Source organism: Hyperolius riggenbachi, chromosome 3 (genome assembly GCF_040937935.1).
Source record: "Hyperolius riggenbachi isolate aHypRig1 chromosome 3, aHypRig1.pri, whole genome shotgun sequence".
Classification (NCBI taxonomy): domain Eukaryota; kingdom Metazoa; phylum Chordata; class Amphibia; order Anura; family Hyperoliidae; genus Hyperolius; species Hyperolius riggenbachi.
Window position 1 is genome coordinate 31,291,156 of NC_090648.1, and position 27,405 is coordinate 31,318,560.

The following is a 27,405-nucleotide window of genomic DNA, read 5'->3' on the forward strand; positions in this document are numbered from 1 at the left end:
ATGAACCTCCCCCCCAGGAAATCGCGGCCTCCACCTCCACCGCCCATCGGAGGTGAAGAAGAACCCCTTGTCCTTGGATTGGACAAGGGCTCGGAGGGGGAGGGGAAAGCTTGGCTGCCCCTCCCCTTCCGAGACCCCCCAATCCATGGACCATGCGGGCTGGTATAGTCAGGGTGCGGAGCCCCACGCGGCCGGTGCTCCGCATTCTGGCTATCCCAGTCTGCATGGGGGACAAGGGGTTAAAGAGGTCTGGGAGGGGGGACCCCACGTCGTTTTTTTTTTAATATTTCCCACACTCAGAACGAAGTAAGTAAAACTCTTCCCACTTGGGGGAATCTATGAAAATAAAACACTATTGTTACCTGTGCAAAAAAACCTGACATTTTCCGCATTTAAAAGACATTTTTGCCCTTGAAACTTAAAAATCGATTTTCTCAAAAACTATAAGGTCTTTTTGAAAAAATTTGTTTTCCTCTTATTCCCACTGATCCCCTTAATATACCCTGTAAATTTGGTGTTTCTAAATTTTAAGCAGGCTTTGCTATTAACCGTTAAAGTCGGCGGGTTTTTAAATGTATATATTTTTCCTTTGAAACTTTAACATCGATTTTCTCAAAAACTATAAGGTCTTTTTGGAAAAAAAATTTTTTCCTCTTATTCCTTCTGATCTACTTAATATATTCTCCAAATTTGAGGCTCTTAGCACTTAAGGGGGCTTTGCTATTAACCCTTAAAGTCGGCGGCTACCTAACATTGATCCATGCGTCAACTTTTCCGCTTGGCAGCATGACCTTACGCATTAATTGCTAGTAGGAATTTACGCGTAAGCCTATAACGTAACAACCTGAATTACGGTATTCTTACGCGTAATTGCGTAAGGGCAATGCGTAATTACAGACATGTACCGAAATTGAATGTCTATGCCGTAAGCGTAATTTCGTAATGCGTAATAGCGTAAAATTACGCGTAATGATCCGTAAGCGTAGCTTTTTCCATTACGACCAGCACTGGCTCTGACGGCTGTTGGCTCCGAACTACACGGAAATACCCGATCGCCGTCGGATCTGCTCTACTGCGCAGGCGCAAGTTTCCGGCGCCTGCGCAGTAGAGCGGACCCGACTGAGATCGGGTATTTCCGTGTAGTTCGGAGCCAAGAGCAGCCACAGCGCCCCCGCTGGAGCCAGCAAAGGTAAATATTGAACTGACAGTCGGCTCTGTCGCCGGCTGTTCGGAGGGCTCCAGCGAGACCCCCGTGGGACAGAGGACGGCGTGGGAAGCCTCATTAGGATCCGGAGGCTTCCCCCACCCGAGGTGAGTACCCCCCAGGGGATCTTTTTGACATTACAGAGGGGGGGGGGGGGTGTAAGCCTACGGTCCACAAGTGGTTAAAAGGAAATAAATATGGCATCCTCTATAGATCTCTCATACCCTCTTCCTTTCAAAAGACAGCAAGTGGGTCTGCACCTTTAGTAAATAGCCAGGAGCTGCTTGGGACTGAACTGTGGCACGGGCAAGCGATGAAGGTAATGCGCTCGTTTCTCACCCATTCTTTATGCTAAATAGATGTGGTAAGATTGTACAACTAAGATTGTGAAGTGTATGGCTAGCTTAAAAAAGGAACTTTACAAAATATAACGTAATTAATAAAATCTTTTTTTATAATATAACTTAAGTCAGTGTTTGCCCATTGGAAAATCTTTCCTCAACCTGATTTACATTGTGAAATGTATCTGAGATGACAGCATTTTTACTGCTGGCAGGTGCATCAATGCGGAATGTCTGTTATATGTTCCGAAGTGAACAGAAACAAAACCTGGTCTCCCTAAATGCTCTGAGGTTAAAGGGTGTGTGACATCACAGCCTAAGCTAAGAATAAGTGGGAGGGTGGGGTTACATACCAATATACAGGAATATATTGATATAAGAAGCGTTTCTGATGCTGAAAGCAGGCAGAAAAGAGCTACTTGGGGTGTTTTTTTATGTCACAAGAGCTTACAATCTAATGAGTCAGCACATGCAATGCAAAGTGATGAGCTGGACGACAGAGACCTATGAGCAGACCTGTCTCTCCTCAGTGTCCTCCATTATCAGTCCCAGCAGGGGTAAAGGTTGGAGCTTATCAGAGCCGGCTGCATTGTGCAACACACAAGTGCCGGTCACAGGATCGGGCGGCCCACAATGGTGAGACCACGGCTGCTGCAATAACCATGCCCTGCTGGGACCTGACAAACATGGGATACACCAAAATCATCCGCCTCGTCCTCCCGCTCGTCCTCATCTTCCTCCTCATCTACCTCAGCTCTACTAAACTCCGTAAGTGACCTTTACACCTGTTTATGCATGAGCCAGAGAGAAACAGAGCGAAAGTACAGAGAGAGAGAGAGACAGGAGAGACAGCAGAGACAAATAACATTTATATTGCACTTTTCTCCTGGCGGACTCAAAGCGCTTGCGAGGCAGCCACTAGAGCGCACTCAGTAGGCAGTAGCAGTGTTAGGGAGTCTTGCCTAAGGTCTCCTTATTGAATAGGTGCTGGCTTACTGAACAGGAAGAGCCAGGATTAAAACCCTGGTCTCCAGTATCAGAGGCGGAGCCCTTAAAGGGAACTTGAGGTGAGAGGGATATGGGGGCTGACATGTTTATTTTCTTTTAAAGGGAGCCTTAACAGAGTGATATGGAGGTTTCCTTTTAAACAATACCAGTTGCCTGGCAGTCCTGCTGATCTCTTTGGCTGCAGTAGTGTCTGAATCACACGCCTGAAACAAGCATGCAGCTAATCCAGTCTGACTGCAGTCAGAGCACCTGATCTGCATGCTTGTTGAGGGGCTGTGGCTGAAAGCATTAGAGACAGGATCGGCAGGAGAGTCAGGCAACTGGTATTATTGTAAAAGGAAAAATCCACATCCTTCTCAGTTTAGGTTCCCTTTATATAATACACATTGCCTGACAGTCCTGCTTATCCTCAGCCTCTACCATAGACCCCTGAACAAGCATGCAGCAGAGCAGATGTCTATGACAAATCTGACATGATTAGCTGCATGCTGGCTTCAGGTGTGGCATTTATGCTGGGAATACACACCTTTTTTTCAGCAGATTTACTGGTCCTGATCGTTTTTCATTCACTTCTATGAGAAAATCGATCAGAAAAACGATCTAAATCAAATCGGACCTGTTGGAAATGATCTATCGAGCCATCTATCTGCCAAAAAAACTCAACGTGTATTCCCAGCATTAGACCCTACTGACTAGAAAGATCGGCAGGGCTGCCAGGCAACTGGTATTGTTTAACCTGCCTGGCGGTAACTCCGACCTACACTCAGGGTAGCTGCCGCAAAGGATTTCTCTGCCCCGGGAGGGATTTGTTGAATAAAACCTGATGTAAACCTTGTAACTAGCACTTCGCTAGCTACCATTGTCTCCCAAGTCCCTCCACTCTTTTTTGATCGCCCCCGATCGTCACCGTTATACGTACACCCCTCCCCCCCCCACGGATCCTGAAATGGTGCAGCCTCTCCAATCAGCTCCAGGCTTTGCTATGGGGAGGATCAGGATTGTGCATGACGTCATGACGTCATGTCCGATCGTCGCCATAGCGGCGACTGAAGCTCATTGGGGAGGCTGCGGCACTCGCAGGATCGCGGCTAGGTAACGTATAGCGGCATTGATTGGGGGGATCAGAAGGGTGCGGGGGGGCTTGGGGGACATTGGTAGCTAGCCTAGTGCTAGCTGCAAAGGCTACAACAACTTTCATTGAAAAAATCCCTCCCGCGGACGCAGCTTCAGAAAGTGCTTACCGCCAGGGAGGTTAAAAGGAAATACATATGGCAGCCTCCATATTTCTCACACCTCAGAATCCTTATAACCATTACGGTAGCCATACTTTAGGCGACTTGACGGCTGATGGACCATCAGATTTGATTATTATAATTGGAAATTGGATGGAAATCGGTGCCGCCAAGTGAATGCCCGAATGAAAATGCAACCAATTTTGGTGATGTTGAGTCGTTGTGGTCGGTTGGGTGCCTGACGGTAACAGCGTGCGATATCAGGACAAGAGGCAAAACCCCCAGCGTAATTTATACTGTCACCAGAGACTGTGTGCCCCTTATTGCCCCCCCCACAATTGCCCATTTTTAGCACTAGTGGGAGCTCTAGGGTGCATGCTCCGTCCATCTGCACGTCCTCCTTGCACACGCCCCGCATGATTGAGTATAATAAACACCATTGGGAGGAGCATACTTGGCATGTGCGGCTTTAAATGTTTCCTAACCACGCATGCCCAGGACGCTCTCGGCCGCAGCTGCTCTCCACAGCCATTTGGGAACGGGAACCACGAGAGAGGGTGCGTATAGTGGACAGCGCATGTGTCCCACTCTGACTGGAACTTATTCTCAGCTAGGAACGAGGCCCACATCGGCAGGACGGAGGGAAGGCCAGGCACAATAAGGGGACATACAGTGTCAAGGGACCGTACAGATTATGCAGCTATGTATTCCTGTTAACATTTTTATCCCCTCAGATACTCTTTAAAGTCAATGGGAAGCGATGAAAAAAAAAAATCAGCAAGATACTTACCTAAGGAGAGGGAAGGCTCTGGGTCCTAATGAGACTTCCCTCTCCTCTCCTGGTCCCCTCCGTTAAGCGCTCGCTCCGTTTGAATCCTTCGCCGCAGGGCACTTCGGGAGGCGACTCCCCCTGAAGACACGTCGCTCCATACTGTGCACACGCGAGTGAGCAAGAGAGGGCAGTATGGAGGGCAGTACGTGTGCAGTATGGAGCAGCCCATCTTAGGTAACACTCCGGTGGCAGAGACAGCAGTAACTGACCAAATTGGTGGAATACTGCTACCGGGGAGCCAGAGCTGGAACGGGGAACAAGAGGGGAGCAGGAAGCCTCTATAGGACCCAGAGCTTTCCCTCTCCTTAGGTAAGTATCTGGCTGATTCTTTTTTATATCGATTTCCATTGACTTTAAAGTGAATCAGAGGTGAAAATAAAGTGATGAGATAAACAATTATATTGATCCTCCTACTCCTAAAAATGACTTTTAGTCATCCCAAGATTTTATTTTACATTTAAAAATTTAGAAAGTATATTAAATGTTTTGTTGTCTATGCTCAGTTGCAGCCTATTAAGAGTTCCTAAATTAAAATACATGAACTATATTGACCCTTTTTTCTCTCTATCTGCTCTCAGAAAAATGTATTCTGCCAGGAAAGCTTTTATGGCTGTAATTTGCGTATCGGTGATGTTTACTATAATCCCGACAAGGTACTGACAAGACAGAAGCTGTCACTTCCATCCTTAAAAATTAACTCTTTCAGGCAGCAAATTAAAACAAGTAAAACAGCCTGGTTATTAATATGTTTAGTACTGTACATACACATGTTTATCTCATCATGTCACATGTTGTCTCGGGTACACTTTAAAGGATGCGTCTAGCATTTAAAAAAAAAAATCAGATTTACTTACCTGGGGCTTCCTCCAGCCCCTGGAAGTGTACCTGTCCCTCACTGCAGCTCCGCTCTCAGGCAGTCTCTCGTGTCCCCTCTGTAGCAGCTGCCGACCAGGCCAGGCCGGTGGCCTCTATGCATGCAGCAGGGATGTATCCTTTAAGAATTAATCCTTTAAGATTTGGCCAGGAATATGTTCTATCATCTTTTCCACTTTGTACAGCAGATGCCCCTCTTCTCCAGGAGTGCGGTGTGGATGGGAAGCCCTGCGTCAGAGCCCAGAATGACGTCATAGCAAAGGAGGACGTACAGGTGAGCTCCTGCTGACCTCAGCTCAGATATTCCCAGGCTGTGCTAACTGACAGAACACACAGTTATCTGGCCCCTCGGGGGAATGGGAGGGGGCCACAAGGGACCTTCAAATGGGGTTAGGATTTGATAAAAAGGTTTCATACTTGGGGTTGAAATACCGAAATCCAGATTAAAGTTAACTGAGCACCTAGAGTGGTCCTAGGTCAACAAATATATCAAACAAACCTCTCACTAAGGGTGGTTTATAAATGGTGTGTGCCTCAGAGGGGGCCATCGGCGGAGGGGCTCTGTTTTCCAGCCCACATTGCTCACTCATTTTGAAGTAGCCACCATGATTTGCATACCTCCCAACTTTTTGAGATGAGAAAGAGAGCATCAAGCTTGTCTGGTCAATGACTATAGGTCAGGCTGTATGCCCATGTGACCAGTGACGTAGCTAAGAAGCTATGGGCCCCGATGCAAGTTTTGCATTGGGCCCCCCTTCCCCCAGCACTCTATACATAATTGATGCGGCGCACCAAAACCTGCCAAGGACAGCCACAGTATCAGAGGTGCAAGAAGGGGATGGGGAGCAGTCTATTAGCGCGTACTGGGAACGCGTCCTCCACTTATCCAATGGAGTCTGAGAGCCACCCTGCGTTTCAGTATTGTCAGCAGCTTGCCGAGACCCGGATGTCCGAGCTGCAGCCCGGGTCTCTGCGTTCTGTCGCCGCCTAAACACTGAGGATCTTACAGAGGGACACTTATGCCACGCCCCGTCACACCCCTAGTCACGCATACCATAAAGACTTAATAAGAAAAATATGTTTTATAATTCAAACCACACTGGTCCTTTCTATCCTGGTTCATTTTCCTTCATATTAACATTTTAAAATTAGTAATATACAGGGGTTGGACAAAATAATGGAAACGCCTTGAAAATCAACAAAATATATTTTATTATGGTGTAGGTCCACCTTTTGTGACAATTACAGCCTCAATTCTCCGAGGTATTGATTCATACAAATTGTGAATTGTTTCCAAAGGAATTTTATCCTATTCTTCAGATAAAACACCCTCCAGTTCTTTTAGAGACAATGGTGGCGGAAATCGACTTCTTACTTGAATCTCTAAAAACAACCATAAATGCTCAATAATGTTGAGGTCTGGGGATGCGCACGAGAGGAATCAGCGCAGGAGACTTGGGCGCAGGATACAGCCTGTATATGACTGATCCTGCTGCTGCTCAAGTCCTGGCCGTATTAAATACTATTCCCCCTCCAGGCCGCCATGGATGATGGGGAATGAAATAATTCGGCTTCCAGCAATTGCTGGAGACCGAATTACAGTTTTTTTACAAGTAACTTCAGCTCCGGCTTCTGACAGCGCTGACGTTACTCACTGCTGCGCCCAAGTCTCCTGTGCTGGAATGGAAGTGTTCGCCGAGGATTGTGGTGGCCAGATGAGATGCTCAACTTCATTAGAATGTTCCTCGTGCCATTCTTTAACAATTCTAGCTGTATGGATTGGGGCAGTATCATCTAGAAAGATGGCATTCCCCTCCGGAAACAGTTCTTGAACCGTAGGATGAACTTGGACGCCCAAAATTCCAAAACAGTCTCGGCTGTTAATTCTTCCATGAAGGGAAATCATTGGCCCGGCGGATTTCCAATAAATAGCAACCCAGATTATGACAGAACCCCCGCCATGTTTTATGGTTGGGAGAAGGCAGTCTGGATGAAATGCTTGTTTCGGCTGTCTCCAAATGTTCACTCGGCCGGAGGTCGCAAATAAGGTAAACGATGATTCGACAGAGAAAATCACATTTTTTTCCACTGCTCGAGGGACCAATTCTGGTGGTTTCTACATCACTCTAAACGCTTTAAAACATTTGTCTTTGAGAGCAGAGGTTTTCTAATTGCAGTTCTTCCGTGGAATCCAGATTTGGGCAGCTCCCGACGATCGGTTTTTGTGGAAACTGGGTTCTGTAGGTGTTCATTCAGCTCTGCAGTGATTTTAGGAGTCGTGGTCTTGCAAGCTTTTCTAACAATTCGATTTAGAGTCTGATGGTCTCTCTCAGACAACTTCGACTTTCGGCCACAACTGTGCTTTGCTGAGGACGTTTTTCCTTCTCTTTCAAAGGCAGTCATTACTTTTGAGACAGTACCTCTTGAAATGCCAAGCATTCGGGCAGATTCTGTTACAGTAGCGCCTGCCATATGAGCACCAACAATTTGGCCTCTTTGAAAGTCTGAGAGATCTGCCATTTTTATAAATTATAACCAACTTTGGTTTAAATATCTGCAAAAAAAACAATTATTTTAATTAAACATATTAAATAACAAAAATAATAAACAAAAAAAATGGTGTCAAGTTTTGATTGCTTAAAACATGTTCAAAGATTATGATGCCAAAATGTTAGGTGTTTCCATTACTTTGTCCAACCCCTGTATCAATTTCAAGGATGGGAATAAAGTTTAGAGTCAATCAAATACATTTTTAAGTAGAGAAATATATATATACTAGCCAACCCGCGGCGTAGCATCCGCCGCATAAGAGGGTAGAGGGCAGGAAGGGGGTATTGGGCACAGTGGCGGGTAGGGGGGTTGGACCCCCTCAACTGGGTCCCCCATGTGTGCTCTTCCTCCAGCTTAAGCTAAGCAGGAACCCCCTCCCCCTCCTGCTTAAGCACAGTAGCAGCCGCCACAATTAGTAAGAGGCAGCGGGCGGGGATGACTCACCTCTTCCGTGTTCCATCGTGCGTTCCACTGTTGTCACTTCCTGCAATGCCACACACTGTATTGGTGTAATTTGCCTTTTTATAAAAGAAGGAAATCTGCTATAATCCAGCTGTAAGCGAACATTTGTGGTTACCCACAATGCACTGCTACTAAATATGCAAATTACCCCTTTTCCCCCTTGGCAAGCTAAGCAAGCATCCAGAGCTGCTGGTGTATAGCAAGCATATAGCTTTACATTTTACACAGTCATATCAAACCCACATGTAGACAGCCTGTTTCAGACTTTTGGTCCTCAACAGTACATGGCAAGGATTTATAAGGCTGTATGAGATAGGGGCTTGGCCAGTACAACAGAGTAACCAAGCAGCTCAGGGTGACCCAAACCACTCGGAATGTATAGGGGGATAAAAGGGACCAAAAATACCCCTTACTAAAAAAATCAAAGCTTGGTGTAATTTGCCTTCTTAAAACAGAAGAAACCTGCAATAATTCAGCTATACGTGAACATTTGTGGCTATCCACAATGCACTGCTACTAAATATGCAAATAATTATTTTTCACCCTTAGCAAGCCAAGCAGGCATCCAATACCACTGGTGTATAGCGAGGCTATGGGCCTGATTCACAAAGCGGTGCTAACCCAGTTAAAGACTTTAGGCGTGATAACCATTTTATCATGCCTAAACTCAGTTTAGGCATGATAAGTTTAGATAACTTTAGATTGCGCGCAAAGTCCCGCACGCAAAGCAGCGCCATTAAACTCTATGCAAAGTGCACCAGACTTTGCTAGCGCAAAACTTTTGATCAGCTGTGCACTGCGGTGCTAACTCAGTTGGTGCTTAAACTTATCATGCCTAAAAACTTATCACACCTAAACTTATCACACCTAAACTTATCATGCCTAAACAGAGTTTTGGCGTGATAAAGGGCTTTTCACCAGCGTGCTAACTGTTAGCACCGCTTTGTGAATCAGGCTCATCAGCTTTAAATTTTACACAGCCATATCAAACCCACATGCAGATAGCCTGTTTCAGACTTTTGGTCCTCAACAGTACATGGCAGGGATTGATACGGCTGTATGAGATAGGGCTTGGACCAGTACAACAGAGTACCCAAGCAGCTCAGGGTGACCCAAACCACTCGGAATGTATAGGTGGATAAAAGGGACCAAAAAAGACCTTTTTTTTATATTTGTTAAATATTGCTGCTAAGATTCATTTAACATATTATTTGTGCATAAGTGTAGATGGAAAAGAGAAGGGGTCTGAGGGCTGAGGCTTGTGGTACTTGCAGACAAGGGGAGGAGTTAATATAGGGGTGATCTTGCAAAGAAAATATTCTCAAATTCTGTCCTTTTCCAACAGGAAAAAGTCAATCAATCCTTAAAGGAAGATTCCTCTTACGAGCAAGTGTTAGAGAAATCTTTGAAGAACTGCAAAGGGAAGAGCTTCCAGATCGGAAAAATGCTTCGATCCTTCCATGATTGTGTGACGGAGGACAACGAGGTCTTACTGGAACATTATTTGCATGGATGGCGAGAGCTGATCAAGTGAGATACAGACTAGTGTACCCCCCCCCCCCCCACACACACACACACACAATGTGACATAGACAGAATGGAGATACCAGAATTTTCCTATTCCTAAGGATACAGGGGCACATGGGCACTTAATTCCTTCACCTGGCAGAACATAGCTACTTAAAGTGAGTCTGAAGTGAATAGAGCCTTCCCGTCCTCCCTACGTTTCCTTCGTACCAGCGCTGTGTCCCCCGCTAGCAGTCTCTGCCGCTGTGGGAGTCTTCGGAAGCCTTCGGGAGCCCGAGTGCTCCCGAAGAAAGGCCGCTCCATACTGCACATGCGCGAGCAAGCATTCTTACGCATGCGCAGAATGGAGCTGCCCATCTTTGCAAGCACTCGGGCTCCCGAAGACTTCCAATGCTTCCCGTGGTTGGGGGGGGTTTGAGCGGGGGGGGGGGGGCAGCGCTGGAATGAGGGGAGGTATGTGCGTACTTCATTCTTTTATATGAAGGCATAGAGATGGCCTGAACAGTTCGCCGGTGGGCAGTATTCGGCGAACATTGGGCTGTTCGCCATTCGCGTTGAACACTCTTCAAAAAAAACATTTGTGTTTGCATCTTTTACATTGAACTCAATAGTCGCCGCCGACTTTAGCGGTTAATAGCAAAGCCCCCTTACATGCTAGCGACACCAAATGTGAAGGGTATGTGGAGGGGGACAACATTTTCAAAAAGACCTTATAGTTTTTGAGAAAATCGATTTTAACGTTTCATAGGAAAAACGTCTACATTTAAACGCGGTAAATGACAGATAATGTAGCGTCAATTTACATATCTCAAAAGAAAGAGCAATGAATTATATGACGGGGTATACAGGGGGTCCGTACGCAGTGCATCCGGACCCCCTGCAAACCCCTCCGGAGTCGCAACGCTGTGGCCAGGGATCGCTATACAGCCGCAATATGGCTGTATAAAGTTCCCTGGCAACTATACCTATTTTTGGAAACTTTTTTTTTTTAAATGTTCAGAAAATGACATGGGGTCCCTCCTCCCAAGTCTGTTTAACCCCTTGTCCCCAGTGTTCTCCCCAGGCTCTTTTAGCCGGGTGCTCCACCCGGCTAGTTTTGGTGACCACCCGGCTGTAATCGACTCACCTCCTCCTATGCTGTAAGCAGAGTTGCTCACAGAAGCACTGGCCCTGCATTCTTTCAGCTCGCCCCACCTGGCTACTTTTTCATGCCACCCGCCTACTTTTTTATAGCACCCGACTGGAAAAAAATTTCTGGGGAGAACACTGGTCCCCCATGCAGGCTGAGATAGCCAGAATGTGGAGCCCCGGTCGAGTGGGGCTTTGCACCCTGAGCTATACCAGCCCGCATAGCCCATGGTAAGGGTGGGCTACGGGGGGGGGGGGAGGTGCAGCCAAGTACTAACGCGGTTTTCCCCGAATGCCTGGTTTTGGCTGTGCGGCTTGCAGTTTACTGTATAAGAGTTGATTCTGGTTTGAAGGCAAAAAGGTAGTAAAATCAAATATTGATTTGATTTTACTTTTGTTGGCTCACTTTGCATTTTGAAAATTGATAACAATAAACAATCATTATTTATATTTTTGAAAGCATTCTTTGTCTACAGCATTTCTTCACACCTGCCAAAAACTTTCCCACAGCACAGTAGCTACTTTATTATTTTACCTTCAGGCAAATGGCTACTTAATACTTTTATCTGGAGAGACGTGACTACTTAATTATTTTGCCTGGAGGCACATAGCTACTTAATTAAACCATGTCTACTTATTTTTTATCTGGGGGACAAAGCGGCTATTTAATTTTGGCATGTGGTCAGCTACTTAATTCTGGTATCTGGAGAACTCGATGGACATACGTCTTGTCTTGAAAGAGACACTGAAGCTTAAAAAAAAAAAATGATATAGTGAATTGGTTGTGTACTATGAATAATTACTAGAAGATTAGCAGCAAAGAAAATATTCTCATACTTTTATTTTCAGGTATATAGTGTTTTTTTCTAACATTGCATCATTCTCTAATATGTGCAGATTACACAACACTCAGCATTCAAAATGATTCTTTCAGAGCAGTCTGTGAACTAATGACCTCTCCTCTGGCAGAGAAAAAGTAAATAGTTCAGGAACAGTTGAGATAATAAAAGTCATAAAACAGCCCTCTCCAGGACTTTGAAAGTTGTAGAGCTTAATGGCTTTTTTGCATAGAGATAAGAACTGGAGTTTCTTAACTCTTCCTGTACTGGAAACAATTAGACTGATGTCTCTGATCTTAATGTTTTATTTCTTAGCTGTACTACACATACAAATCATAATATCGTTTTTTTTCTGCTTCAGTGTCTCTTTAAAGGATACCAGAGCATAATGAAGATGGAGAAACAAGGGGAGCAGACATAGCTTAGATGCTTTCCTTGCATTGAAAGACATCCATGGCTACAATTACTAGGTAATGCCTAATGATGTTGATCCAGGGATTTTATCTGATTGCCATCTGGAGTCAGGAAGGAATTTTTTCCCTTTTGGGGCTAATTGGACCATGCCTTGTAAGGGTTTTTCGCCTTCCTCTGGATCAACAGGGATATGTGAGGGAGCAGGCTGGTGTTGTACTTTGTTCTCTGGTTGAACTCGATGGACGTATGTCTTTTTTCAACCCAAATAACTATGTAACTATGTAACTGTTGTAATGTCCGTTCTCCTCTCTGCCTTCACATGCTACCTAAATTCTCCCCTGGCAGCCTCTTCCGGGTCGCTAGAGTTGGGCATTACAGTGTTGGCTGGGCGCATCCTGCAGTGCGCACCCGCGGCCTGGAGCGCACTGCGCATGATGTCACAACTACATCATGCGCATGCACAGTGCGCTCCCAGCCACATATGCCTTCTCCCCCCATTTCTCCATCTTACTTTGGCTCTGGTATCCTTTAACCAAACCAACTATGTAGGTGGCACAAACATAAGAGATGGAATGATTCTGCCCCCCTCAACAAGAGGCATACCTGTTCTGTACATGATCAAACTTTCCGATTTTTATGCTTTTCGGCAGGTTCATGGACTCAATGGGTTCAGTGTTCACTTTCATTTCTCACGAGACAACGACCAAGATCAACATCCTCCAGGGATATTTGGATAGCAAGAATGGGAAGAGCTACAGAACAATTAAGTCAATGTTAAAATATGAACAGGAGAATAAGGTGGTGAACTTTGAATATCTTCCTTCTGACCGGACGCCCTCCGGCTGCAGGACACTCTTACGCCTGCACAGAGCCCTGAAGTGGCTAGAAGTCTTTCTCTATGAAGTGGGCACCAATACTGGACAGGATAGAACTTCGAAAATGTGTGCCGATGCTTATCACGAAACCTTATCCCGTTACCACAGCTGGTTCATTCGGCAGGTTGCCGAAGTGGCCTTTCTGGCCTTGCCGCCTCTGGAGGAGATGTACAAAATAGTGTGTGTACAGGACCATGTGGAAGCTAAGGTGGTCCTCTTAACCTCTGTAGATGCCATTGTTAGAGTCTACAACATCACACAAGACCTCTATATTACGAATAACATGTTGGACTTACCATGAGAGTACACTTATGAAGGCCATGTATTTGGTTTGTGATGTACAGTATTCGATGGTGCTATGGTTTTCAAGACTGAAGAATATAAATGACATCTTCCACCAAATTATTAAGGTTTCTTCTTGGATCAAATTCAAGAGAAGGCACAGGAGAACAAAACAAATTATGAAAAAATACAATAAGTTATCTGCTGTCTGTACTTCAAAACAATAAGTGGTTCCAGAAATACTGTCTGCATAATCCAAAACTTTGCTTTAAAAGATTGCTTACAGTTTAGAAACTATTATGCCAGATTTTTTTTTTAAGTAGAAATTTACTGAATGGGTTAAACATGACATTTTGTAAACATGGAGAGAGAGGACAAAGCCAGCACTGCAGTTAGGGTTCTTTAATTGGTAAAAGTTAAGCACTCACAGTTGTATGGTAGCCAGGTGTCAGAGCAGGTTGAGTGGGCGCCAGGTCTGAGGTTCCCTGCGGACGACCGTTTCGCGCTACACGCGCTTGTTCACCGCTGTGTTCCCACAGCGGTGAACAAGCGCGTGTAGCGCGAAACGGTCGTCCGCAGGGAACCTCAGACCTGGCGCCCACTCAACCTGCTCTGACACCTGGCTACCATACAACTGTGAGTGCTTAACTTTTACCAATTAAAGAACCCTAACTGCAGTGCTGACTTTGTCCTCTCTCTCCATGTTTACAAGTTCATTGCTTTTTTCCTGCCGGAGCACGCAGTTTATAGGGACTTTCACCCACACAGTCTGTCATATAGTATAGCCTAGCCCGGCCTCCTGTTGCATCTTCCGCTGAGTGCTGGAACTTTTCTTTCCTTACTTGCATAAACATGACATTTTAGCTAGAAATCCACATCGGTGCTGAGGTTTAGTTACAAATGTATCTTTGTTTGGAATGCAAATAGACCTCTGAAAAGCCTCTCTGGGAAGCTCTCTGTGCTCTCTCAGAGAGGTGTTTGTTTATTTACATTGTAAATAGATACATTTGTATCTAATAACCTCAGCACGGAGGAGGATTTCTAGCTAAATACAACACTAAAATGTCATGTTTAATCCATTCAGTGAATTTCTGCTAAAAAAAAATCTGGCATAATAGTTTCTAAGCTGTAAGCAATCTTTTAAAGCAAAGTTGAAATACTGGGTGTTAGACCACTTTAAATACTCAAACAGGCACAGTGCCTAGATATGTTTGGGGCTTTAGGAGTGATTATGCCTATTTATGTTTGGGGATTTAACCCTTTAGCAGCCAATATATATTCAGAGGTTTGCAAGTGCTCCTGGCCAATTTAGGGCTGGTTCAGACGGACGCTTGCGGAGCGTTTATCGCAAGCGTTCGGAACGTCGCGGTAAACGCTCCCATTCAAGTGAATGGGAGCGTTTACACCGAGCTTTTACGCGCGTTTACACGAACGCAGCGTTCTTGTCCCAATTTTCGCTAGTGTTCGAGCTGCCCCTGGAAGCGACATGTAGCTTCCAGGGGGCGGCCAACCGCGAAGGCTAATGTTCCCCTAAGGGAAGAAAAAACGCGACCGCATCGGAACGCGACGCAAAGGCTAGTGAAAGCCTGACCGCGCAGCCGCTGCAATGCCCCCAAACGCGACGCCACGCAGACGTCCGTCTGAACCAGCCCTTATTTAAGCACATTTTTTTATTTCTTTATTAGATTGCCTATCTTCTAATTAGTACTGCTGCAATGTGTCATTATGGTCACTAGGGGGCAGGCAATGTGAGACAATAATAGAGGACTCCTGCTTTCAGTTTCTGTATTTTACGTTAGCAGGGAGAGGTGAAAGCATCCCAAGATAATTACAGAGGTCAAAAGCAACGTACTGATCTCAAACGAGATAACTCTATTGAAGCTGCTAATGGGGTAAGGGGGCGGGAATGCTGTCTTATTGCGTGTGCTGATTTAGGGGAGAATTCTCCCTTCAGGCCGATTGCACACCTAATATTAGCAGTGCCATGCGGTGCTAGCATATGACCCTGAGCTACAGTGCTGCAAGAGGGTCATATGCATAGCGCCGCCCCCCACCCAAAAGCTAGTGACGTACTCCCGTCTGGGCAGTAAGTACATCACTGGGATTCCCGTCAGTCCGCACATGAGCGCCGCGCTCCCGTTGTGCACACTTACTTTGTCGCCCACTGACTTGCACAGCTGCACAATCCATGCGGGAGGCACGGATCATGCGGTAACTTGCTGCATCCTTTGCATCGGCATTGCGGTGATTTGGATACTTTCAGCGCACCGCGTCACGTGACGTGCGCAAGTCTTCATAGACTTGCGTGGCCCTTGCGGTGGGGAAGAGTAAACTGGTGCGATGCAGCGTGTAAGGCCGGATCCACACTATAAGCGCTTTTCTGAGCGCTTTTTGACTGATTTGCGCTTTTTAAAAAAATCCTCTCACTTTCATTAAAATCGCTCCGATTTTTTGCGCATACGCGATCGCAGGGATTTTTACGTGATTTTAATGAAAGTGAATGGGAGAAATTTTTCAAAGGCGCTCAGAAAGCGCTAATCAATCATAAAGCTCTCAGAAAAGTGCTTATAGTGTGGATGCGGCCTCAATCTCCAACCATAATAACACAGAGCCCCTATAAATACACAAAAATAAACAGGCATAGTTGCCCCACTCAAACTATACTTAGCAGTGGTGTAGTTAGGGACTATGGGGCCCCATAGCAAAACTTTCATGGGGCCCTCAGATGCAGGCACGCTTGAGCAATGCCGCCTGCCCCTACCCTATGGATAGGAATTTATTTGGCAATTGACATTCTCATGATATCTTTATTGAATACTAGTAAAAAAAGCACACCCATTAAAAAATGGGCGCAAGGCTACGCACCCCCCCCCCCCAGCAATGCGAGCACAGATGCGTCCCCCTCGCCCTTCCTCCACCGCTGTCTGCAGTATATGCACACAGGGAGATGTTGCTTGCTTGGCAGTTGGAAAAAGCTGTTATTTCCCACAATGCACTGAGGTTCACAGACAGCAAACTGTCAGGTCTGGAAGCAGGGACACAGGGACAAACACAGGGACAGGACGCAGAGACACAGGGTTTTTATTATGTAGGATAGTCCATGGGCACAAAAAGGTTAAAGAGGAACTTCAGCCTAAACAAAAATACTGTCATTAAGTTACATTAGTTATGTTAATTAAAATAGATAGGTAATATAATCTCTTACCCACCCTGTTTTAAAAGAACAGGCAAATGTTTGATTTCATGAGGGCAGCCATCTTTTTGGTTGAAAGGAGGTGAAAGGGAGCATGAGACACAGTTCCAACTGTCCTGTGTGCTGATCACCCCTCCCAGTTGCTAGGCAATGTGAATAACAACATAGGAAATCCCATCATGATTTGCACAGCATCAGGAAAAAAAGCCCGGGCAGTTTTCTTTGATGGGTGGAGCTTAGCTAAAAATGCAGCTAAAAATGATGCTTTGGTAAGAAAAATAAAGTTCTGATGCTGTGAAACTGTTAAAGAAACACCAAGCCTTTTCAGTTCTGCTGAGTAGATTTTTAGTCCGGAGGTTCACTTTAAAGAGGCACTACAGCGAAAAAACGTAAAATTTAAAATATGTGCCAACATATACAAATAAGAAGTACGTTTTTTTTCCAGAGTAAAATGAGCCATAAATTACTTTTCTCATATCTTGCTGTCATTTACTGCAGGTAGTAGAAATCTGACAGAAGTGACAGGTTTTGGACTAGTCCATCTCTTTATAGGGGATTCTCAGGGATATATTTATTTTCAAAAGCACTTAGTGAATGGCAGTTGCTCTGTCCAACTGCCAAAAAACTGTGTAAGGAGCAGGGAAGCTGGCCAGCATCATTGTTTAAATCCTTTTTAGGGAATATCTTTATAAAGAATAAAAGCCTTGCTGAGAATCTCCTATGAAGAGATGGACTAGTCCAAAATCTGTCACTTCTGTCAGATTTCTACTACCTACTGTAAGTGACAGCAGCATAGGAGAAAAGTAATTTATGGCTCATTTTACTCTGGAAAAAACATACTTCTTAGTTGTATATGTTTGCACATATTTTTAAATTTTAAAATTTTTCGCTGTAGTGCCCCTTTAAGTACCACCTTGGCCCCATCTGCTCCAGAGCCCCATAGCGGCTGCTGCTATGACTATTGCTACGCCCTTGATACTTAGGTCAAGTCCCTCTTCCCTCCAAAAAATATGATTAGGCAGAGTGACTCTTCTAAACACCCCAAAAGAATAAGCAGAGCCCCCCTTAAAAGTTGTGTCCCACAAATCCCTGGGGTGAGGAGTGGGCACCTGTAAAAAAGTACAGACAGGATACTCACCTGCAGCCTGGCTTCTCGTGACAGTCTTTGGCAGTGCAGAAAATTCCCTGTGCCAGCTATTGTGTCGATCCTTCCACACCACCCATAGAAGGCCTCGCCACGTGGATCACTCCCCTGTGTTGCCGTTCTGCATCCAGAGATCAGGGCACTACTACTAAGATTCAAGGCCCATGAACAGATCCCTAGCATTTAAAGGGTTACTAAAGTCAAAATAAAAAAGGAGTTTAAAGAGGAACTTCAGCCTAAACAAACATATTGTCACTAGCCGACCCGCGGCGTAGCATACGCCACATAAGAGGGCAGGAATGGGGTATTAGGCACAGTAGCGGGGAGTGGGGTTGGACCCCCCCATCAACTGGGTCTTCCATGTGCACTCGCCCTCCAGCTTAAGATCAGCAGAAACCCCCCCCCCCCTCACCTGTGTCCCCCATGTTTGCTCCCCCTCCTGCTTAAGCACAGTAGCAGCCGCCACTATTAGTAAGAGGCAGCGGGCGGGGATGCCTCACCTCTTCCGTGCTCCATCATGTGTTCCACTGTCGTCCCTTCCTGCAATGCCACACACTGTATTGGTGTAATTTGCATTTTTAAAACAGAAGGAAATCTGCAATAATTCAGCTATAAGTGAACATTTGTGGTTACCCACAATGCACTGCTACTAAATATGCAAATTACCCCTTTCCCCCCTTGTGAAGCCAAGCAAGCATCCAGAGCTGCTGGTATATAGCAAGCATATAGCCTTACATTTTACACAATCATATCAAACCCACATGTAGACAGCCTGTTTCAGACTTTTGGTCCTCATCAGTACATGGCAAGGACTTATAAGGCTGTATGAGATAGGGGCTTGGCCAGTACAACAGAGTAACCAAGCAGCTCATAGTGACCCAAACCACTCAGAATGTATAGGGGATAAAAGGGACCAAAAAGACCTCCTACTAAAAAAAGCAAAGCTTGGTGTAATTTTCCTTCTTAAAACAGAAGGAAATCTGCAATAATTCCGTTATAAGTGAACATTTGTGGTTACCCACAATGCACTGCTACTAAATATGTAAATAATTCCTTTTCACTCTTAGTAAGCCAAGCAAGCATCCAGAACCACTGGTGTATAGCAAGCCTATAGCTTTAAATGTTACACAGCCATATCAAACCCACATGTGAAATCCTGTTTCAGACGTTTGGTCCTCATCAGCATATGGCAAGGATTGATATGGCTGTATGAGATAGGGCTTGGACCAGTACAACAGAGTAACCAAGCAGCTCAGGGTGACCCAAACCACTTGGAATGTATAGTGGGACAAAAAGGGACCAAAAAGACCTCCTACTAAAAAAATCAAAGCTTGGTGTAATTTGACTTCTTAAAACAGAAGAAAATCTGCAATAATTCAGCTGTAAGTGAACATTTGTGATTACCCACAATGCACCGCTATTAAATATGCAAATTATTTCTTTTCACCCTTGGTAAGTCAAGCAAGCCTACAGCTTTAAGCTTTACACAGTCATATCAAACCCACATGTGCCAGCCTAATTCAGACATTTGGTCCTCATCAGTACATAGCAGGGATTGATACGGCTGTAAGAGATAGGGCTTGGATTGAGTAACCAAGCAGCTCAGGGTGACCCAAACTACTAAGAATGTATAGGAGGATAATAGAGACCAAAAAGCCCTCCTACTAAAAAAGCAAAGCTTGGTGTAATTTTCCTTCTTAAAACAGAAGCAAATTTGCAATAATTCAGCCATAAGTGAGCATTTGTGGTTACCCACAATGCACTGCTACTTAATATGCAAATTATCCCTCTTTGCCCTTGGTTTGATATGACACTACTTCTTCTTCTTGCTTGGACCAGCCCATTCTTCTTGCTTGGACCGGCCCTGGGGGCAGGGCGCTACTTCTTCTTCTTGCTTGAAGGTTGAGGCACTTACTCTATTATATATATAGATTAAGTTACGTTAGTTATGTTAAAGTGAACCTCCGGACTAAAAATCGACTCAGCAGCACTGAAAAGGCCTGGTGTTTCTTTAACAGTTTCACAGCATCAGAACTTTGTTTCTCTTATCCAAGCCTCATTTTTAGCTGCACAGAAGAAAACTGCCCGGGCTTTTTTCCCCTGATGCTGTGCAAAGCATGATGGGATTTCTGATGTTGTTGCTCTCGTTCTGCTGTTTTGGTGCAATTTTTTTTTTTACATTTTGAATTTGACATTTGAAGCCTAGCGTGTGCAGCTGGGAAGGGTTATCAGGACACAGGACAGTTGTAACTGTGTCTCCTGCTCCTTGTCACCTCCTTTCAACCAAAAAGATGGCTGCCCTCATGACAAAGATGGCAGCCCCATAAATCACAAACATTTGCCCGTTCTTTTAAAACAGGGTGGGTAAAAAATTATATTACCTATCTATTCTAATTAACATAACTAATGTAACTTAATGACAGTATGTTTGTTTAGGCTGAAGTTCCCCTTTAATTAAAATAGATAGGTAATATAGGCCTTGATTCACTAAGCCGGTTAGTGTGCCTTATCGCTTAGTGGGCACAAACTACAGCGCTAACCTTATCTGAGGTTAGTGTGCCTTGTCTGAGGTTAGTGTGCTTTATCTGAGGTTAGTGTGCTTTATCTGAAGTTAGTGTGCCTTATCTGAGGTTACTGTGCCTTATCTGAGGTTAGTGTGCCTTATCTGAGGTTACTGTGCCTTATCTGAGGTTACTGTGCCTTATCTGAGGTTACTGTGTCTTACCTAAGTTAGTGTGCCTTATCTGAGGTTAGTGTGCCTTATCTGAGGTTACTGTGTCTTACCTAAGTTAGTGTGCCTTATCTGAGGTTAGTGTGCTTTATCTGAGGTTAGTGTGCCTTATCTGAGGTTAGTGTGCCTTATCTGAGGTTACTGTGTCTTACCTGAGTTAGTGTGCCTTATCTGAGGTTAGTGTGCCTTACCTGAGTTAGTGTGCCTTATCTGAGGTTAGTGTGCCTTATCTGAACTTAGTGCCCCTTAAACTGTATCTACACGGAGCGATCCGGCGGCTCGATTAGCCACCGGATCGCCTCTGACGCATCCCCGCATGTACCCGCCGCGTCCCTGCTCGCCCGCGCCTGCGTCTGATTCGATCCCCCCTCGTCCCCGCCGCTTATCTTCCGCTCCATTCCCTGCCATTGTCCGCTCGTGGGGAACGAGCAGGGAATCGGCGGCGGCGAGATCGGACCTGTCGGAACTTACCAATCGAGCCGCATCAGCGGCTCGATTGATAAGACACATCGCAGCGTGTAGACCGAGCATTAAAGAGACTCTAACAAAATGTTTAGTCTTATTTCTTCTATCCTATATGTTCCTATGCCTGTTCTAATGTGGTCTGGCTTACTGCAGCCTTTCCTAGTTGCACTGTCTCTGTAATAAATCTTATCTTCTTTCCTCTGTCGGCTCTGTCGGGCTTAACCACTTCACCACTGAGGGGTTTTACCCCCTGACCACCAGAGCAATTTTCACCTTTCAGCGCTCCTTCCATTCATTCGTCTATAACTTTATCATTACTTATCGCAATGAAATGAACTATATCTTGTTTTTTCCGCCACCAATTAGGCTTTCTTTAGGTGGGACATTATGCCAAGAATTATTTTTTTCTAAATGTGTTTTAATGGGAAAATAGGAAAAATGTGGGGAAAAAAAATTATTTTTCAGTTTTCGGCCATTATAGTTTTTAAATAATGCATGCTACTGTAATTAAAACCCATGAAATTTATGTGCCCTTTTGTCCCGGTTATAAAACCGTTTAAATTATGTCCCTATCACAATGTTTGGCGCCAATATTTCATTTGGAAATAAAGGTGCATTTTTTTCAGTTTTGCGTCCATCCCTAATTACAAGCCCATAGTTTATAAAGTAACAGTGTTATACCCTCTTGACTTAAATATTTAAAAAGTTCAGTCCCTAAGGTAACTAATTATGTATTTTTTTTAATTGTAAATTTTTGAATTTTTTTTTAATTACAAAAAAAAAAAAAATGGGGAGTGTGGGAGGTAATGAGTTAATTTTGTGTGTAAAAGTCATTTATTTGTATGTGAAAAATGTGTAGGGTGTAGTTTACTATTTGGCCACAAGATGGCCACAGTAACTTTTTGCTTTATTGCGACCTCCAAGCCTCCTTCCGGAAGCTTGGAGGAAGAATAAGGAGGCTGGACACGTGAGTTTCTTCTCACAATGATCGCGCTGCCCATAGGAGAGCAGCGGGTCATTGTGGGGCTTAGATCAACGAACGGGAATGGATTTTCCCGTTCATTGATCTCCGGGCGAGCGGGCGGCGGCGGTTTTACTAGCGGCGGGCGGCGTGTTTACGAGCGGGAGCGCGGACAGCGTCGGGAACGCGGAAAGTACGTGTTTCTCCGTCCCTGGTTTTTAAAGGATGGAAAAAGGGGCAGAGAAATACGTACGCGCGGGGGTAAAGTGGTTAAGGTGCGTACACACATGCGACTATAGTCGTTTGTAACGATCGTTCCCCGATCTTTACCAACGACGATCGTTACAAAAAACGAACCACCGACTATTAAGGCAAACGACGAACGAGCCAAATCGCTAAAAAAGAAAGTTCTGTCTCGGCGGATTTTAACCAACGACGATCGTTTGCAAAAGTAGTACATCGTTGGAAACGGTCGTTCGTACTAGGCTTGACATGCGCATTTCACTATTTCTCTGTGAAACTTCTCATTTTTATGCGCAGGCGCAATAGTTGCTTTACGTGATGTAACGTTCGTTCTAACGATCAGATCGTTACACACCTTTTAAAACTATCTTTACTTAGGTCGTTCTTTCATCAATTAAAAGTTCGTTCGTCGTTCTCAACGAACGATCGTTGTCGCATGTGTGTACGTAGCATTAGGCTGATATGTGTGGAATGTGCAGCACTGCTTGTCATTGGCAGAAGCTATACACACCCTCTCCAAGCTACACACCCTCTCCAAGCTCTCACACAGTAAGCTGTTCTCAGCCTATCTCACTCTGGTTAGAAGCCATGTTTTTTGTTTGTAAACACTGCCTAAAACTGGCAATTACAAGCCAGGATAGCAGCAGGGAGTGGCAGAAACAGCACAGAGGGGCCCAGGAGAACATAAGGAATAGAATGGTATGCTTTTTATTGTAAGAATTTTAGAGTACAGATTCTCTTTAAGTAGCTTTGTGCACACTAAAAGAGGCACAAAGCTACATCGTGCACTGCACCGAGCACAGCGTAATGCGTCGATCTTTGCGCGTGGTGCGACGATAATGTTGCACCCGCTATACTGTATATGATGCGAGCATAAGGTCGCATAGGATGCGACGATAACGGTGCACTGATGTGCCGTTTAGGGCGCATCCTATGCGACCTTAAGGTCGCATCGTGTACAGTATAGTGGGTGTGATGTTATCGTGCAGTGCGCGATGTAGCTTTGTGCATCTTTTAGTGTGCACAAAGCTACTTAAGGGGCACTAAGTTCAGATAAGGCACACTAACCTCAGATAAGGCACACTAACCTCAGATAAGGCACACTAACCTCAGATATGGCACACTAACTCAGATAAGGCACACTAACTCAGATAAGGCACACTAACTCAGATAAGGCACACTAACTCAGATAAGGCACACTTACTCAGATAAGGCACACTAACCTCAGATAAGGCACACTAACTCAGATAAGGCACACTAACTTAGATAAGGCACACTAACTTAGATAAGGCACACTAACTTAGATAAGGCACACTAACTCAGATAAGGCACACTAACTCAGATAAGGCACACTAACTCAGATAAGGCACACTAACTCAGATAAGGCACACTAACTCAGATAAGGCACACTAACCTCAGATAAGGCACACTAACCTCAGATAAGGAACAGTAACTTCAGATAAGGCACACTAACCTCAGATAAGGCACACTAACTCAGGTAAGGCACACTAACTCAGATAAGGCACACTAACCTCAGATAAGGCACACTAACAGGGGCGTAGCAATAGGGGGTGCAGCGGTAGCGACCGCATCGGGGCCCTTGGGCCAGAGGGGCCCAGAAGGGCCCTCCCTCAACTACAGTATTAGCTCTCTATTGGTCCTGTGCTCATAATAATCACTTCTATAGATACTTTGAATAGTGGTAATCATTAACAAACTGTTTCCCATCCCTTCCTTGCACCTCTGACTCTGTAGTTGCCATTGGCAGGTTTTGGTGCACCGTATCAATTGCTATGTATAGAGTGCTTGGGGGGCCCCATTGTAAAACTTGCATCGGGGCCCACAGCTCCTTAGCTACGCCACTGCACACTAACCTCAGATAAGGCACACTAACCTCAGATAAGGCACACTACACTAACTCAGATAAGGCACACTAACCTCAGATAAGGCACACTAACTCAGATAAGGCACACTAACCTCAGATAAGGCACACTGACCTCAGATAAGGCACACTAACCTCAGATAAGGCACACTAACCTCAGATAAGGCACACTAGTGCCGGTTAGAGAATCAAGCCCATAATCTCTTAATCACCCTGTTTTAAAATGTGATTTCATGGGGGCAGCAATCTTTTTCATGGGAGCAGCCATCTTTTTGGTTGAATGGAGGTGACAGGGAGCATGAGACACAGTTCCAACTGTCCTGATCACCCCTCCCAGCTGTGCGCGCTAGGCTTCAAATCTCAAATTCAAAATTTCAAAAAACAAATTTGTGCCAAAACAGCAGATTGAGAACAACAACATCAGAAATCCCATCATGCTTTGCACAGCATCAGGGGAAAGATGCTCAGGCAGATATCTTTGATGGGGCGGAGCTTAGCTTTTGGGCACCTAAAAATGAGGCTTGGGTAAGAAAAACAAAGTTCTGATGCTGTGAAACTGTTAAAAAAACACCAAGCCTTTTCAGTGCTGCTGAGTAAATTTTTAGTCTGGAGGTTCACTTTAACTTACCTGGGTCTTTTCGCAGCCCCCTGGAGTCATCCTGTGCCCGCGCCATCCGTCCGGGTCCCTCCATCGAGCAGCGGTGACCCCCCACAAAGCGGTCACGGCCAGCTGGAGGTAACTGCGCATGCGCGACTCTGAGCCGTGCGCACTCTCATTGCACAACCGCTCTGCGCACTGCGGATGCGCAGAATGCTCCTGGCCGCAGGAGTGTGGTGAGGAGGTGCCTGGCTGTCCAGCTTTGCAGTGGTCGCCGCTGCAGGCCAGAGGGACTTGGACGGAAGGTGCGGGTACAGGATGACTCCAGAGGGCTGCAAGAAGTCCCAGGTAAGTTAAACTGATTTTTAATTTTGACTTTAGATTTCCCTTAACCACTTCACATACAGACCTTGTTTCCCCCTCATGGACCAGAGCAGTTTTGACACTTTAGCTGTGTCCTTATTTAATCAGCAATAACTTCATCCCTACTCACGACACTTAAAAGATCTATATATCGTTTTTTTTCAAGACAAACTAGGGTTTCATTGGGGGGTATTTGGTCCGAATAAAAATATTATTTTCTATGCTTTTTAATGGAAAAAAGCAGACTTTTTTTTTTTTTACCAATTCTTGTTTAAAAATAAAAAGTGCCACTGTGATAATAAAAACTGTGCCACCAGCTTATGTCCCCCCAGTATAGATATCCAGATGCGTCCCCAGTATCAGCCCCCGCAGTATAGCCAGATGTGTCCCCAGAATCAGCTCCCCCCCCCCCCCCCCCTCAGTATAGCCATACATGTCTGCTGTAAAAGAAAGTAAAAACACAATCGAGAGCCCCCAATAGTGTATTATTGATGATAAAGGAATGCCAAAGTAGCAGCAAACAGAAATATACTCACAAGTATGGGTTGCCGGGTTCAGGCAACCACTTAAAGCACTTATGGGGATATTAGGCCTGTCCCAACTCAGGCTAAAAAGTTGCTCTCTATAGAAGGAAAGAAGGGGTATTCACCCATCCACCAGGTGGATAACAATCATTGCAATGGAAACAGAGGCGCCAGCAGAGTAAAAATTAATCATAGGTAAAAACAGATAAAAGTTGAGGGGCAAGGGTAGACCTACCTCCCCAAAACCAAACACAACCGCTATGTATGGTTTAAACAAGATTTAATTCGTACTCCAGAACAAATGCAACGCATTTCGTGAGTCTCTTGCCCACTTCCTCAGGCAATAATACAGATAGGAGTAACTCAGAAGTTGTGCAGCCAAGTACAGCGCCTCTGTTGCCTATGTCCGTTGTGTTCACCACCCCCCAGTATAAATAGGCAGATGCACTCCCAGGAATAGCACCCCTCTTTATAGCCAGATGTGTCCCTGGGATCAGCATTACCTCATTATAGCCAGATGTATCCCCAGGATTAGCGCTGCCCCCCCATCATAGCCAAATGTGCCCCCAGTATTAGGTTATGTGCAATATTGGGTTTGGGATAGGCACACCTTGCCGTGGGTTGTTGGGTGCTCAGCCTTGATGTAGAAGCGACATCAATCCAATACAAACGATTCAAGGTCGGCTGGCACACCAAAGTCAGTTTCCAAGCAAATTTATTGAATGCACAGCATGACAATTGTTTTGGGGCCAAGCATGGTCCCCTTCATCAGATAAGTGCAGACATACAAGTGATGCAAAAAACCAGCACATATATATACCCAACAATGATCAATCACCAGGCATCAGAGAAAGGGACCTCCCCCCCAATTACCATGCATGATTAAGCTCAATGCAAATCCATTGCATATCCATTGCATATATGTTACACTAAAATACGTATTTCATATACGTCTCTCCAAATGTGATAATACGTTTCTTTCAAAGTGTCCAAAATCCGCAGCAGCTCCTGTTGTTGATGTTGCAGACTGCAAAATGACGGTCTACAACTATGAATCTCGTGCTACTCGCCGCCTGAGGAGTCGTTCAGCCGTTAGGCTGATCAGGCTGTTACCGATGGAGTCACCATGACGTATTATCACATTTGGAGAGACTTACCATATGGGTCAGGTATGAGGTTATGATTATGAAATACGTATTTTAGTGTAACATATATGCAATGGATTTGCATTGAGCTTAATCATGCATGGTAATTGGGGGGGGAGGTCCCTTTCTCTGATGCCTGGTGATTGATCATTGTTGGGTATATATATGTGCTGGTTTTTTGCATCACTTGTATGTCTGCACTTATCTGATGAAGGGGACCATGCTTGGCCCCGAAACAATTGTCATGCTGTGCATTCAATAAATTTGCTTGGAAACTGACTTTGGTGTGCCAGCCGACCTTGAATCGTCAGTATTAGGTTATGAGGGTGCCCAGATGTGCCAAATTATTAAATCCCCCTCTCCACTCAGTTATCCAGATGTCCCCCAGTAAGTTTATCTCCCCCCCCCCCAGAATCGATAGCCAGATGCCCCCCCCCCAAAAAAAATTATATATATATATATACATATATATATATATATATATATATATATATATATATAGGAAGCCCCCTCCGTGCACAAATTGTTAAAAAAAAAATCAGCAAGCAGCTTCTCTCGCTTTACCTTGTTCCTGTGACCATCCTGCAGC

General features: G+C 45.0%; 2 protein-coding genes across 6 annotated transcripts in view; one reads left to right on the top strand and one right to left on the bottom strand.

Moving 5' to 3' along the window:
- The window catches only part of LOC137562521 (vitelline membrane outer layer protein 1-like), a 141,226-nt gene that overhangs the window by 67,620 nt on the left and 46,201 nt on the right, over positions 1–27,405 (bottom strand). The window lies entirely within an intron of this gene.
- Positions 2,133–13,690, top strand: GLTPD2 (glycolipid transfer protein domain containing 2). 2 transcript variants are annotated; one of them, XM_068273922.1, is made up of 4 exons: positions 2,133–2,313; positions 5,676–5,764; positions 9,848–10,032; positions 13,061–13,690. In XM_068273922.1, the coding sequence occupies exons 1-4, from the start codon at positions 2,208–2,210 to the stop codon at positions 13,584–13,586; spliced, it is 906 nt and encodes a 301-aa protein (XP_068130023.1). In that variant the 5' UTR covers positions 2,133–2,207; the 3' UTR covers positions 13,587–13,690. The 2 variants fall into 2 exon arrangements, with proteins under 2 accessions (XP_068130023.1, XP_068130024.1); XM_068273923.1 differs by having other exon boundaries at positions 5,679–5,764.